This window comes from Geotrypetes seraphini, chromosome 1 (assembly GCF_902459505.1).
Source record: "Geotrypetes seraphini chromosome 1, aGeoSer1.1, whole genome shotgun sequence".
NCBI lineage: Eukaryota > Metazoa > Chordata > Amphibia > Gymnophiona > Dermophiidae > Geotrypetes > Geotrypetes seraphini.
In genome coordinates this window covers 74,363,970-74,379,555 of record NC_047084.1, presented here as the reverse complement: position 1 = coordinate 74,379,555, position 15,586 = coordinate 74,363,970, and the positions used below count along the sequence as shown (strand labels likewise).

The window sequence follows — 15,586 nt, the reverse complement described above, 5'->3', positions numbered from 1 at the left end:
AATCCTGAAAACCCAATTGGATTGCGGCCCTCAAGGAGGGACTTTGAGATCCCTGTCTTATAGGGTCTACCTCTTTCGCTGGGCTTCTCATAGTATTAAGTATTTAGGGGTTAATCTTACACGTCAGGTAGATGATTCGTATTCTGCTAATCTGCCCTCTAAATTGAAAGAATTGTTTCAGATGCTTGATTGTTGGGAGAGTTGCCCTGTATTGTGGTCTGGTAGAATCTCTGCTATCAAGATATTATTGCTTCCCAAGTTATTGTTTTTATTTATGACTTTACCACTGTCTTATCCTAAGCTGTTTTTCCAAGTTTCAAGTTTATTAAAAATATGATAAAACGCTAATCATAAATTCTAAGTGTTTTACAATATGAAATTTAAAAAGGAGTCCAGTTAACAAACTTTTAATGATATAACATTACTTACATGGAACAATAGAATGGTGGGGAGAAATACAATTTAAGAAAAAGAGAGAACAATTAAGGATAATAACATAGGGAAAGGGGAAAAATAAATTTTGTATAGAAAATGAATTTTTATATTGAAAATGAGCTAGAAAAGTCCCATAGACCAATTAACACTTATATGCGTCTTTAAATAAAAAGCTTTTAAGGCCACCCTTGAATTTATCTAAATTCTGTTCAGACCTTAAATATGATGGTAACGAGTTCCATATTATTGGGGTCTATTGTTGCAAAAGAAGAGGCCCTACAGATACTAATAATTTTTAGGAATGGGACATGAAGAAGATGCTGCGAAGCGGATCTTAATGTTCTCGGAGGATCATGCGGAATCAGATATTTATGGATAAAAGTGGGTTCCTTGGTTTTCATGGTTTTGAAGGTGATTAAAGCAATTTTGTAAGTGATATGGTGATGGATAGGTAGCCATAGAAACATAGAAAGATGACGGCAGATAAAGGCTACAGCCCATCAAGTCTGCCCATACCATTGGTGATCAAATTTTTTTTTATTGGTAATAATTTTTATTGCCGTACTTTGGATTAATTGTAAACATCGGATGTCTTTTTGACAGACTCCTTTAAGCAGAGAATTGCAGTAGTCAAGTTTGGAAATTATAAGTAAGTATATTAAAATATTAAGGGAATTAGAGTCAAGAATGTTGGCTATGGATTTAATCATTCTGAGTTTCCAGAAACAGTTCTTTACAACTGCACTGATTTGAAAATGGTAAGAATTTACTGTCAATCAATATCCCAAGGATTTTGATCGAACTGACAAAGTTTATTGGTTGATTATTGATAGTTATCGGTGAAATTAGGTTAATATTTTCTTTCCACGGAAAGAGAAGACAATTAGTTTTTGTGATATTTAACGAAAGCATATCATCATTAAGCCAATGGCCAATCTTGTTAAGCTTTAGATTGATAAGGCTGATGTCATCAGCATTAGATGTGTCTATGGGATAGATAATCTGAATAAAATCAGCATAAGTGTATGCAGTGAGACCAATTGATTGACATAAAGTGAGCAAAGGGGCGAGATAGATATTGAAAAGTAAAGAAGAGAGTATTGATCCTTGAGGGACTCCAAAATTGTTTTAAAATACAGTAGACGATGTGTTATTAAAGGATACAACGGAAGTACGATTTGAGAAATAAGAAAAAAAACCAATCAAGAATTTGTTCGGAGATTCCAATGGCGGCAAGTCTTTGGAGAAGTAATGAATGATCTATTGTGTCAAAGGCAGCTGAGAGATCTAGAGAAACAAGAATAACAGATTTATGTTGATCACGATAGTATTGTATGGAAGTAGTGAGGCCTAATAAAGCATGTTCTGTTGAATGATTATTACGAAAGCCGATTTGATTGGGATGTAAGGAATGAGTTTGGTTAAAAAAAGTCAGATATCTGGTTAAATATGATTTTCTCCGTTAATTTTGAAAGAAATGGAAGGTTAGAAGTAGGTCTATAGTTAGCACATTCTGAAGTGTTGTCTTTCTGTTTTTTAATTGTAGGATAAATTAATGAATATTTCCAGGCTGATGGTATCGTTGCTTTGGCAAGACTTTTAGTAATGAGTTTAAGAATAATAGGACCGAAAATAGAAAAGTGATGTTTTAGAATGAATGGTAGAATGGAGTCAGAATTTGAACCATTGGGGGTTCAAGGATTGCATGATATGCTGAATATCGTTTAGTGTAGTAAGGTTAAAATGAGAGCACTTTGCAAATAGATGGTTTACGGTATTATCATCTGTAATCTGAATGCTTCGAGTTTTATTTTCTTTTTTTATTGAATCCCTAATGGTTTGGATTTTAGCTTGAAAAAGTATGCTGTGGGCGAGGAATCACTTTTGATGATATGTTTTCGCTTAAAATGTGTTAGTTTTTTTAAAAATAGAGAAAAGAATAAAGCTGAAGAATTCTTCACTTTTAAAATACATTTTTTTGTAATATTTTTTTCTTTTCCTGGTTAATTGATTATTTATAGAATTTGGAGTGTTAGTTATATTTATCAAGGTTGAATGGAGTAGGACTTGCTCGCCATTTCCTTTCCAAAGAACGTAGTTGACATTTGAGGAGTAGAAGTAATGAATTGAACCAGGTTTTTTTTTTTTTTGCTTTTTTGAAGAAATGATACGAGTTGAAACTGGGGCATGTTTATCAAGGAGAGAACGGCAGTTAAAGAGAAAAGTTTAAAGCTATATTTAGAATAAATGGCCCCCCACGGGTCCGAGCTGCTGCTATGTAGCATCCTCGTAAACAGGGTGGCATGGCAGTTCCTGACTTTTTTGCATATTATAGGGCAGCGCGTTTGTGCATACTTACTGATTAGCTGTCACGCTCTCTTAAGTTGTGGGTGAAGCTGGAGCAGGGCTAGTTTCCTTCAACACCTTTATGGGTGATCCCTTGGCTGCCTATGCCTTCTCTCCGAGTCCTTACTTCTAGAGTCCCTCGAGCGATACAGACGCTTCTTCAGGTTTGGCAGATGGTTTGGGCACAATTTTTCCCGGATAGAAAATATTTTTTGTATACTTCCATAGGATATCTGCCTGACTTTTTACCATCCTATACTGATAGGAGATTTCTGAGCTGGGGAAAACTGGGTCTTTATCCTGTACGCCAGCTTTGGGAGGAGGATCGAGTGGTCCCTTTTCAGTAATTACAAGAGGAGCACAGTTTACTAGTAATAGATTTTTTTTGATACACCCAGGTTCGCACCTTTCTTATGTGCCATGCAAAAGATGAGCTGGTACTTGTGGAAACTAACCTGGAAAGGGCACTGGGTGGTGGTAGTGGCCAGGGTACTATTTCCAGACTGTATTTGGCCTTGTTGTCTTCGTTAGACCCTGTTGTACCTTACCGGGAGTGATGGGAGCAGATTTGCAGTTTTCCTTTACTTCTAAACACTGGCTTGGTGGGGGGGGGGGGGGGGGGTCTTCTCTCATTTGCTTAAGGTATCTGTTGCTAGCCATTTGAATGAGAATGGACACAAAATTATGTTTTGCTGGTATTGTACCCCGGCCAGACTTCAGGCTTAGTATAATTTAGGAGAGTGGGAATGTTGGCGTGATTGTGGTGGTCAGGGAGACATGCATCATATATAGTGGACTTGTCCCAAATTAGGGTCTTATTGGCATTCTGTTTTTGTCTTGGCCAGTCAGATTACAGGGGTACAGTATCCGGAACGTGCTGAATACTGAACGTTAAATCTGCATCCCAAGGGGATTCAATTTAGAGTGCATAAACTGGTTTGTTTTGTCTTTGTAGCAGTTTGTTTGGTTCTTGCCCAGGAGTGGAAAAAGCCGAACATTCCCACTATGGGGGCTATCTGTTGTAAGTTGGATTATATATGTCTGATGACTAAATTGACTGTTTTGAAATCAAACCATTTGACTTCCTTTTATAAGATCTGGGATACCTATCTTGCTTGGAGGGAAACTCATCCTTAGTTTGTGTTTTATTTCTTTTTTGTTTTGTCTTGTTTTTGTGGGGTAGATTTTCTTTATTCTGGGTTTTTAAAAAAGATTTGTTTTGGGGGTAGATAGGTTGGGGTAGGGGGGTAGGGGGTGGGTTTTGAATTGAAATTGCACTGTTTGTAATTGCTGCTCTTATAGTGACAGTTTTTTTGTGACATTATTCTGTATATTTTGAATCTATGGAATTGTTGCTTGAACTGTCAACTGTTTGTGAAAATTTCTAATAAAATATATTTGGAAAAAAAAAAGAAAAGATATTCATTATAGATAGCCTGAAAATCATATTGGGGTGGGAAGATATGGCAGGGAATCTGAGGTGGGAAGCTTTCAAAAAAGATAGCTCGTGTGTCCAAGTTTTTAGGGAGGAGTAAAGGTCATATTTCTGATTTTTGCCAGACCCCTTATAGCTTTGGGATCATTTTGAAATAAAACTTTCTACAATGAATATTAAACATGTCTGATTTCTCAGCTGAAAAATCCTAAAGGAGTAAAAACTCCAAAACTTTATAATGAAGTTTTATATTATAGATTCAATCAGTGAAAAAATATTACAAACAAACCTAATTATTTCTAGCCAGTTGGAATTCTCCAGTAATGTAAACCACTTCATATCAGAGTCCCAAAAGTCAGCACGATTCTCTGCAAAACAGAGAAAACAGATCAGGACATATGACTGTGTCTATTAATAATACTGCCATTTGAGAATCACTCCAGACATGTGCTAAAAAAACATACTGCTCACAGCTGAAATCCATTTTATCTGCCGTCTTCAAAATAAAAACTGATAAAATTATTTTGTAGTTTCATTTTATTACAAAGTGAACGCAGAAGTAAAATTAGCTCTTATTTCAAGATTACTGAATTTAAAGGAAAGCACACCAACACCCACACACTAAATGAACATACAAACCTTCCAAAAAAAGCTTTTTTTGGGCAAATTGGTTTTTTTTAAGGGCTCCATTTGCAAAACCACGGTAGAGGATTCTATCAGGGGTCGCCGAGGAAAATGCTTCAATGCTCATAGGAATTTTATGAATGTTGGAGTATTTACCTTGCCAGCCCACGCTAAAAACCTCTACTGCAGTTTTGTAAAAGCCAAAATAAATGATTTGTTTTGTTTGTTTGCAAAATTATTAGCTGTACATGCAGAGCTGCAGACCAGGTTTGTGCAGAATAATTCCTACCACACAACATCAAGCAGGAGGTTTGGAGGCTGAGCCCAAACACCTCTCCTGTTTCTTCTTTATTCTTCCTCCCTTGTGGTGCTTCCATATCTCTGTCCTTACCTTCTGCAGCTGGCTCCAAAACTGTTCCCTCTGCAGAGTCGCCCCCCTCAATCCTCTGTTGATATGCGACTTCTTGTTTGCTCCAGAGGAACAGTTCCGAGGCCAGCTACAGACAGTGTGCGTTTATGGCTGCTGCAGCTAGTGAAGGACAGATATAGAAGTGTTGAGGAGTGGGGGAGGGAATAAGAAAAAGAGAGGTGGTTGGACCCATGGGGCAGGGAGAAGATAAAGTGTTAAAAGCACCTTCAAAATAGAGGGAAGGAGAGGAGATGGACTCTCTTGATCCCCTTGCCCCATGAGTTCCTGGTTGGACTCACTGAGGAGGGTCAGAAGAGATGCTGGACTAATGGGTAGGAGGGGGCTTAGGAGTTTCAAGTTTATTTAGTGTTTCTATCCCGCCAATCAGAAAGGCCTTCTAGGTGGCTTACAATATAAAATATGAAAGATTGATAAGTGCTATATGACAATACATGACAGTGAAGGATAAGGAGTAGAACTACAATGAATACAGGAAAGTAAGGGAGGGGAAGAGTACAAAAGGTTTTGCAAGCTCATTCCAGGGACTTGCTTCCAGTAGTGCAGAAGTATTGGTGAAGTACAGCTGGTAACACTACATCAGTATCAAGTTTCAAGTTTATTAGGTTTTTATATACCGCCTATCAAGGTTATCTAAGCGGTTTTACAATCAGGTACTCAAGCATTTTCCCTATCTGTCCCGGCGGTCTCACAGTCTATCTAACGTCCCTGGTGCTATGGAGGACTGAGTGACTTGCCCTGGGTCACGGGGAGCAGCGCGGGGTTTGAACCCACAACCCCATACATAGGTAGGGGGTGCCAGTCCAGTGGTCCTACCAAATTTTGGTATTGGGCCATGATGTGGAGTTTTTAGATCAGGGATTCACTGCTGCCCACTGGAGTTTTGTTTATATTGCCCTTCTTGTAGCCAAATGGGGAGTACTCAGAAAGTGGATGGATGAGGAGCCCCTGGAGTTGGTGGGCTGGAAGCGGTCACTTTGTGAATTGGCCCATTGGGAGTTGCGGGGTCTCGGGGGGGCATGTGAAGGGGCTCAGTTAGCTGTATAGGTCTCTTTGGGAACAGGTCACTGCTGCTATTGCTCCTCTGCGATGCTGCTTTTCTTATTCCTTTTTTCCTTTTCTCTTTTCTTTCTCTCGTCGCTCAGGTGGGGGGGAGGAGTGGGGGTGGGTGAGGGGGTGAATGGGTCCTCATCTTGTTTAACTGTGGGGAAATCTATATATGGGGGAAAATAGGGGGAGTAAACTGACAGACAGTGGTGCTTTCTGCATGTTTTTTCTCACCTGTTCCGTGTGCTCAAGGTCTTGTTAGGTATTTGATGGCTTAACGCTCGGAAGGGGGACTCACCCTCACCCCCATCCCGATTGGCTGGTACTTTCGTTCCTTCTATCTTCTTTCCGACCTGTGTGTTGGACTGTGTGCTGTATTTTTGCTATGTTTTTGGATATTGCTTGGTTGTATTGGATTTGTATTGGATTAGAAACTCTCTCCTTCTTCAAAAATCCCTCTCATAAACTCTAACACCATTGCCTCAACTCTAACCAAAGAGTTACTAGATCCAAAGAATCTTCCACCACACAAACAAAATGGAAAATCACGCATACAAAATCACACTTGCCCTCCTAATACTCTCACTACTCACTTCAAACTGGCAAACCACAGGATATCACCTATCACCCATCCCAATTCTGACATCAACCTTCAGACAACCACATCCACCCAGAAAAATCCACACCACCAGAACCCTAACATCCTGCCCACCGACCAGCCTAGACCACATTCCCACGGTCTGGGGAAAACGACCTCCACCAAAACATAAGACCACCACGCAAAAACAACAAGCACCAGCAAATAACATCCTCTACCTCAATCACAACCTTAACTCCAACACAAAATACACCTCGCTAACCTGTGCCTACATGAATATAAGATCAATAAACCCAAAAGCAAATCTAATCAAAGACTGGATAATCAAAGAACAACTAAACTGTCTCTTCCTAGCCGAAACCTGGCTAACATCCAACACGGACCCATGCATAACCGAATTCTGCCCCATAGGTTACAAAGTAGAAATGGTATGTCGAGAAAACAAACGAGGGGGTGGCCTAGCGATTCTAGTAAAAAAACAATCTCAACCTAAAAGTGCTACACAAACAATCAACCCCTCACTTAGACCTTCTTGCATGCCAACTATCCGACAACACACTCACAGGCACCTTGAACTGTCTACTATGCTACATCACTCCAGGAAAATGGAACACCTCAAAACATGATCTTGAAGAATTCTTATTCCAGAACTCTCTATCCTCCTCATACAACTTGCTCCTAGGAGACATTAATCTCCACCTCGAAGACCACACATCCAAACAAGCAAACGAAATACTCTCATACCTCGACGCCCTATCCTTCCAGGTCCTCAATCCGGAACCCACGCACAATAAAGGCCACCAACTTGACATAGCAGCATTCACACCTCATAACCTACACTCCCCAAACATTCACATCACTAATGGTACATGGCATCCCTCTCTTTGGTCAGACCACCACAAATACACCATTACTATCAACTGGCCTCAAAATAACATAAAATCTATGCCCCAAAAAACAACCTTCAAATCTAGACAGAAAATTGAACCAGCCACATTCTGGGACAAAGTGGACCCTGTAATCGACCCCACTGACCCTACAGACTTCGTAAAACACTGGCGCACCCTAAGTGAAGCAACCTTGAACAAGCTAGCCCCAGAAAAAACCAAACACAGAACCTGCAGACCATCAGACAAGTGGTTCGACTCAGAACTCCACCTACTAAAAAGGCATTGCAGACAACTTGAAAGATCTTGGAGAAAAAAGAGAAACGACCAAACCAAATCCGCTTGGAGAACCCAAATCAAACTATATAACAACAAACTTAAGGAAAAACGAAAAACATACTACACTAAACTAATTGGCACAAACAACCCCGACACAAAAACACTCTTCAACTTAGTAAAAAAACTTACAGACACAAACCCATACCTTGCCACTCAAGGCAACAAAACTCCAACAGCTTCCCAACTTGCTGACCATTTCAAACTCAAGATCATCAAAATCAGAACTACCTTCAACAACTCAACTACCATACTCAACGAGTTAACAACTACCCCCACAACAGAAGAAGCCATAACAGCAGACAGAACATGGGCCACCTTCCCAACTCTACAATGGCCTGAACTGAACCGACTATATAAAAAATACAGCCACACCTCATGCGACTTGAACTACTGCCCATCGTATCTTCTCACAAATGCCTCCCCTAAATTCAAAACCAGCCTCATGCAGTGGATACAAAGCACTCTCATAGAAGGCCAATTCCCACAAGATCTAGGAGAGATCATAATCACACCCATACTGAAAGACCAAAAAGGTCCTGTAGACAAACCTACCAACTAAAGACTGATCGCTTCGATCCCACTCTATGTCAAGCTGATTGAAGGACTTGTGGCTCAATATCTCTCTAACTACCTAGCTGACCACAATATACTTCACTCATCCCAATCAGGATTTAGATCTTACCACAGCACGGAAACTCTACTAGCAACACTACTGGACATAGCCCGACAACACCTCAGTAAAGGTCACAGGATCCTAATTATCCAACTAGATCTTTCCGCAGCCTTTGATCTAGTTGATCATACCATACTACTCCAGATACTTGATGCAATAGGGATCTCAGGGGTGGTGTACAACTGGTTCCAAGGATACCTTAAAACAAGAACTTACAGAGTTAAGATAAACGATACGAAATCCAACACATGGTCTAATCCATGTGGAGTCCCTCAGGGATCTCCACTTTCACCCATTCTATTCAACCTCTACATCTCTTCCCTTGGTACCACTCTAGACAACCTAAATGTAACATCCTTCAGTTACGCAGACGACATAACTATCCTCCTCCCCTTCGTAACCCAAGACAACTCCGCAACTGGACATTTGGAAACAATATTGGACGAAGTAGAAAAATGGATGACAAACCACAAATTAAAACTAAACTAGGACAAAACCAAATTCTTAATGCTTGAAACGGACAAAATCCCATCCATAACAGACCTGGAAATTAAAACTATCAAATACCCAATCCAGACCTCCCTCAAAATCCTGGGAATGCTGATAGATAGATGCTGCACTATGCAGACTCAAATCAACAAAACTACCCAAAAAGCATTCTTCACAATGCGCAACTTAAGAAAAATAAGGAAATTCTTCGACAAAGAACACTACAGGATCATTGTTCAATCCCTGGTACTAGGACTTGTGGACTACTGCAATATCCTATATCTACCATGTCCTAAAAAAATGATCAAAAAACTACAGACCATTCAGAACACAGCTCTCAGACTAATCTATTCCCTCGGAAAACATGACCACATAACTAACACCTACCTAGACTCACATTGGCTACCGATTAGAGCCAGAATCCAATTCAAACTATACTGTCTACTCTTCAAAGTACTCAACGGTACAGCACCTGCCTATCTAATCGATCGCCTAAACCGTAACCTTCCACCCAGAATAAGAAGAACACTGACACCATTCTCATACCCACCACTCAACGGCACTCATCGTAAAAAGCTTTATGATAACCTCATAGCAACACATGCAGCAAAACTCGAACCCTCCATAACCAGATTGTTAACCTCAACATCTGACTTCAAAGCATTCCGTAAAGAAATCAAAACGCTACTTTTCAAAAAGCATATTCAAAACACCTAATCTCCCTCTCCTCTTCCACGTACACCGACCAGGTTTACCCACTCCCTGGCACCATACCCTCAACCGACCAAAAAAAAAAAAAAAAATTGAACCTATTTCATCCTTCCGAATCATATTACCTACCAACGCCTGGAAAAAGATTTGATATGTAATGTAATATAACTGCTTTCATCCAATGTTACCAAGTCTATATTCATTCTGTTACTATGTCTTACCCTAATTGTCATGTACCCTCCTGGAAACGTCCAGCTTCATCTTATGTAATCCGCTTTGAACCGCAAGGTACAAGTGGAATAGAAATCACTAATGTAATGTAATGTAATTTGTTTGCTTCTTAATAAAAATGTTTCAAACCAAAAAAAATAAAGAAACTTTTTTAGATCTTGTTTGAATTGATCGAGAGGATTGGGTTCTGAGAAGGTAATAAATTCCATAACTCTGATTCTTATACAGAAAAGACAGTATGCCTAGTATGTTCATGTACTATTTCCCTATAAGTGGGAACAATCAGCCGATTCTGTTGTGCTGATCTAAGTGTTCTAAAAGGGTGACAGGGTGTAAGATAGCAGGAGGTTGCTGAACTCATTGGGGAGGCCAGGAGAGATGAAATGGTGAAAGAACATAGAACTACCTTAGGGGGACTGAGGGGAGAGGGGAGGCGATGCCATACTATCTAGGGGTGGGGGGGATGGACTCAGAGAGAGACAGGGAAGAGAGAGAAATGCGGGACTGTGGAATGTGGAAGGAAGAGATGGATGCAGAGAGGGAGGGAAACACGCTACAATGGGCACTGGTGAATAGAATAGAGGGAATAGAAGGGAAAAGACACTGTACCCATGGAAAAAGGAAAGATGCTGGAAGGTGGTTGGAGAATGGAGAGGAGAGAGATGGAGAGATTTTGGACCACATAGGAAGACTAGGAAAGATGCTGGACTATGTTGGGCAGAAAGGGTAGTGAAAAAGAAGCAGGACACAGGGAGGGTTAGGGCCACAGATGGGAGATAGTGGGCATGGGGGAAGCATAGGTACAGGGACACAGAGGGGCACTGCTGGACAAGGAGAGGGTAGAGACATGGAACTAATGCTGAACTGGGGGTGGGGGCTGAGTTAGAGACACAGAAGGAAAATGCTACTTAAGGGTGAGTATATAAGAACATAAGCAATGCCTCTGGTGGATTAAACCTGAGGTCCATCGTGCCAAGCAGTCCGCTCACGCAGCGGCCCAACAGGTCCAGGACCTGTGCAGTAATCCTCTATCTATACCTGCATCCCTGTCCCCTTCCCATGACACATGGGAAGGGGACAGGGATGCAGATGGGTGACATTGAACGAGGGAGTGGGCAGGGACCCAGAATTGAGATGTTGAGCAGGGGAAGGGATCATGGAGGCAGCACAAAGACACAGAGGCAAGATGGATATAGAGAGAAGAAATAGGGAAAGAACAGGCAAATGGAATAAATGCTTAACCAACTTTATTTCAATCCTTCCTATCAAACTTTAAGGAAGTCAATTAAAACCTCTCTCTTTGATAAATTTCTCCAACCCCATTCCTGCCTAGATGTATCTTTAAAATGCTTCCAGATAAATTTGACTAATCTTAACATGCCAATGTAATTTGAAAGATTTTTGTAATATCACTGTCTGTATACAGTCTCTTCCTCTGTAAACCGCTCTGAACTGCTTGTGTTATTGCGGTATCCTATATAATAAAACCCTAGCTGCGCATGCGCACTCTTACCTCCGTGCTTCCGTGATCTCTGATCTGTGATCAGGAGGTCCGTGGCCAGCAGGAGTGCGTATGCGGCGGTCAGACAAATCGGAAAGCGCTGTCCTCCCTGCTCGCGCAGACCTCCATCAACGAAAAACAGCACTACCGGCCAAAGTTTATTTTAAAGTTTAAAGCCACTGCGGCGGCTCCTCTCATGAGCTGCACCTGTGTCAGAGAAGGCTTCCGATGCAGGCGGGGATCGTGCAAAGAGCCACAGCGGAAACTTTAAAAAAACTGATCACTCTAGCCACTCCCCTCCTCCCACCCTCACTCACCAACCGCTGGAGGAAGCGCAGGCAAGCTCTCTCCCTGCCGGGATGAGCCGGACCCCTGAGACATGGGCGCCTGCAGGAGGAGGCCCCCGCCACCGCCCGCCAACACCTTCCCAGTCTCCTGAGCCGTGTCCTCGCCCCCCCCCCCCATTGCCGATCGCGATGGCCGCTGACAAGTGCTGTGTCCCTCCGTGCTGAATTCCATTTTCGAATTCAAACACGGAGAGACACAGCACAGCCGGCGACTCCCCCCTCCTGCCCTCACTCACCGCCAAAACCAGCTACTTTTAAGCCTCCTCCTTCTCGCCGGCTCACCTGTGTTTAAATTCAGAGAAAAGCGCTGCACCATGCTACTGCTGGCCTCGCCGTCTTCTGTCCACTGCAGCCCGCCCTCTCTGACTACTTCCAGTTTCCACTAGGGTTGGCCGCAGTGGATAGAAGACGCCGAAGCCAGCGGTAGTGTGGTGCAGCGCTTTTCTCTGAATTTAAATGTGGCGGCTGGGAAGGGGGTGGCGAGAAATGCTGCTGCTGCACAGAGAAGGACGGGAAATGCTGCTGCTGTTGCATAGGGAAGTGGAGGGGGACGCAGAGGGAAAGGGGGCCATGGAGAGACAGAAAGACAGGCAGGCAGCGCATTAGAACGAAAGACAGATACACAGAAAGACAGCAGGCAGGGAGAGAGACAGAAAGAAAGGACAGACAGCGGAAGGGAGAAAGACAGAAAGAAAGGACAGACAGCGGAAGGGAGAAAGACAGAAAGAAAGGAAGAGAGAGACAGGGGCAGGGAGAGACACAGAAAGAAAGAAAGACAGACAGACATATATTTTAGCACCTGTTAATGTAACGGGCTTAAACACTAGTATAAAAATAAAGTTATTATTATTATTGTTATATAGACAGAAGGACCCTCCCACCCTGTCTCCCCCAACAAAAATCACTGTGAACATTATTGGAGGGGTGGGGAAGGGGAACAAAAAGAGGTCACATCTACTGGCTCCTAAGTTTTTGGGTTTGCTCCAAGATTTCATAAAGCACAATTACTTACCGTAACAGGTGTTATCCAGGGACAGCAGGCAGATATTCTCTACATGTGAGTGACGTCATCCATGGAGCCCCTAGCAGACAGCCTCGCAAGCAAATTTGCTTGAAGATCTTCAAAGTTTGCAAGTGCTGCCTGCTGTCCCTGTATAATACCTGTTACCGTAAGTAACTGTGCTTTATCCCAGGAAAAGCAGGCAGCATATTCTCTACATGTGAGTGACCTCCAAGCTAATCAGAATGGGACGATGGGAGAGCTGGCATATTAGGAGAACAGATTTTGCAAAATGGACTGGCCAAAATGGCTGTCACGTCTGGAAAAAGTATCCAGACAGTAGTGAGAGGTGAATGCATGAACCGAGGACCAAGTGGCAGCCTTGCAGATTTCCTCAATAGGAGTTGATCTGAGGAAAGCTACAGACGCCGCCATCGCTCTAACCTTATGCCCTGTGACTCGACCCTGCAGAGGGAGACCAGCCTGAGCATAGCAGAAAGAGATACAAGCAGCCAACCAGTTGGAGATGGTTCGCTTAGAAACAGGATGCCCCAACCAATTCGGAGCAAAAGAGATGAAAAGTTGAGGAGCTGTCCGATAAGCTTGAGTGCGTTGCAAGTAGAAAGCCAACGCACGCTTACAGTCCAGAGAATGAAGCGCCACTTCTCCAGGATAAGAATAAGGCTTTGGAAAAAACACAGGAAGAACGATAGATTGGTTGAGGTGGAAGTCCGAAACCACTTTAGGCAAGAATTTAGGATGTGTACGGAGGACCATCTTATCATGATGGAAAACAGTGAAAGGTGGATCTGCAACCAAAGCTTGCAGCTCACTGACCCTGCGAGTAGACATGAGGGCAATAAGGAACACTACCTTCCAAGTGAGATACTTCAAATGAGCCCTATCAATCGGCTCAAATGGAGGTTTCATTAACTGAGCAAGGACAACATTAAGATCTCAAACCACCGGAGGAGGTTTGAGTGGAGGATGGACATTGAAGAAACCCCTCATAAACCGGGAAACCACAGGATAAATAGAGAGGTTTGCTGTCAATCGGCTGATGAAAAGCCACAATGGCACTGAGATGGACTCAAATAGATGTTGATTTGAGACCAGCCCGAGACAAGTGAAGCAGATAACCCAGCACTGAAGACAAGGAGGCAGATTGCGGCTCCTTGTAATGCGCAGCACACCAAGAAGAAAATCTAGTCCATTTCTGAGTGTAACACTGCCTAGTGGATTGTTTCCGAGAAGCCTTGAGAACATCCCGTGCACAGACTGTGAAAACTGAAAAGAGGCAATCATGTTGAGAGGAACCAAGCTGTTAAGTGTAGAGACTGCAGGGTGGGATGAAGCAGAGAACCTCGACTCTGAGTAAGCAGAGAAGGAAAAACAGGTAGAAGCAGAGGCTCCCGGACACCGAGTTGAAGTAGAAGGGAGAACCACGGTTGTCTGGGCCACCGAGGAGCTATCAGAATCATGGTGGCGTGGGCTGACTTGAGCATGACGAGAGTCTTCAGAATCAGAGGGAATGGAGGGAACGCATATAGAAACAGGTTCGTCCAATCCAGAAGGAAAGCATCCGCCTCGAGCCGGTGAGGAGAGTAAATCCTGGAGCAGAAATGAGGCAACTTGTAGTTGAGGGAGGACGCAAACAGATCAATCTGCGAAGCCCCCCACCGAGCAAACACCTGATGCAGAGTCGAGGAATTGAGTGTCCATTTTTGAGGTTGCAGAAGGCGGCTCAATTTGTCTGCCAGACAGTTCTGCTGGCCCTGAATGTAGACTGCTCTGAGAAAAATGTTGTGGCATATCGCCCAAGTCCAGATCTTCAGGGTTTCCTGGCACAGAGACAGGGATCCTGTTCCCCCCTGTTTGTTGACATAATACATGGCCACCTGGTTGTCCGTCCGAACTAGGACCACGTGGTCGCGAAGCAGATGATGAAAGGCTTTCAGAGCATTGAAAATGGCTCAAAGCTCCAGCAGATTGATGTGACAGCAAAGATCCGCACTGGACCAATGGCCTTGGGTACAGAGACCGTCGAGGTGAGCACCCCATGCATACGAGGAAGAGTCTGTTGTTAGGACCTTCTGCGGAGGGGGCACATGAAACAGAAAACCTCTGGAAAGATTGAGAGACTGTCTCAACAAAGGAGTCACTGCAATGTGTTGAGAGACGGGATCTCGATCCTGCCGCCACCGCGATGCCAGGGTCCACTGAAGAATTCGGAGGTGAAGTCTGGTGGCCATGTGTCCCAGCAAGCCCATCATGGTCCTGGCGGAAACCGTCGATAGCAGAGACACCCTCTGGCAAAGGCAAACGAGGGCATCCTGACGAGGTCAAGGCAGGAAAGAGTGGAGTCGAATCGTGTCTAGTACCGCTCCGATGAACTGGAGAGATTGAGGAGGACACAACTGGGACTTGGGGAAGTTTACCTCAAAAACCAGACTTTGAAGGAACGTAATAGTCTGTTGGGTCGCTGTAATAACCTCC

The 15,586-nt window shown here is 43.1% G+C and overlaps 1 protein-coding gene across 3 annotated transcripts in view; it reads right to left on the bottom strand.

Annotated features, from left to right (window-relative positions):
- The window catches only part of MTMR12 (myotubularin related protein 12), a 320,826-nt gene that overhangs the window by 68,792 nt on the left and 236,448 nt on the right, over positions 1-15,586 (bottom strand). For all 3 annotated transcript variants that reach the window (XM_033933370.1, XM_033933361.1, XM_033933379.1), the window contains one exon: positions 4,506-4,584. In XM_033933370.1, the coding sequence (XP_033789261.1) occupies positions 4,506-4,584 (79 nt within the window). The remainder of the gene's footprint in view (positions 1-4,505; positions 4,585-15,586) is intronic.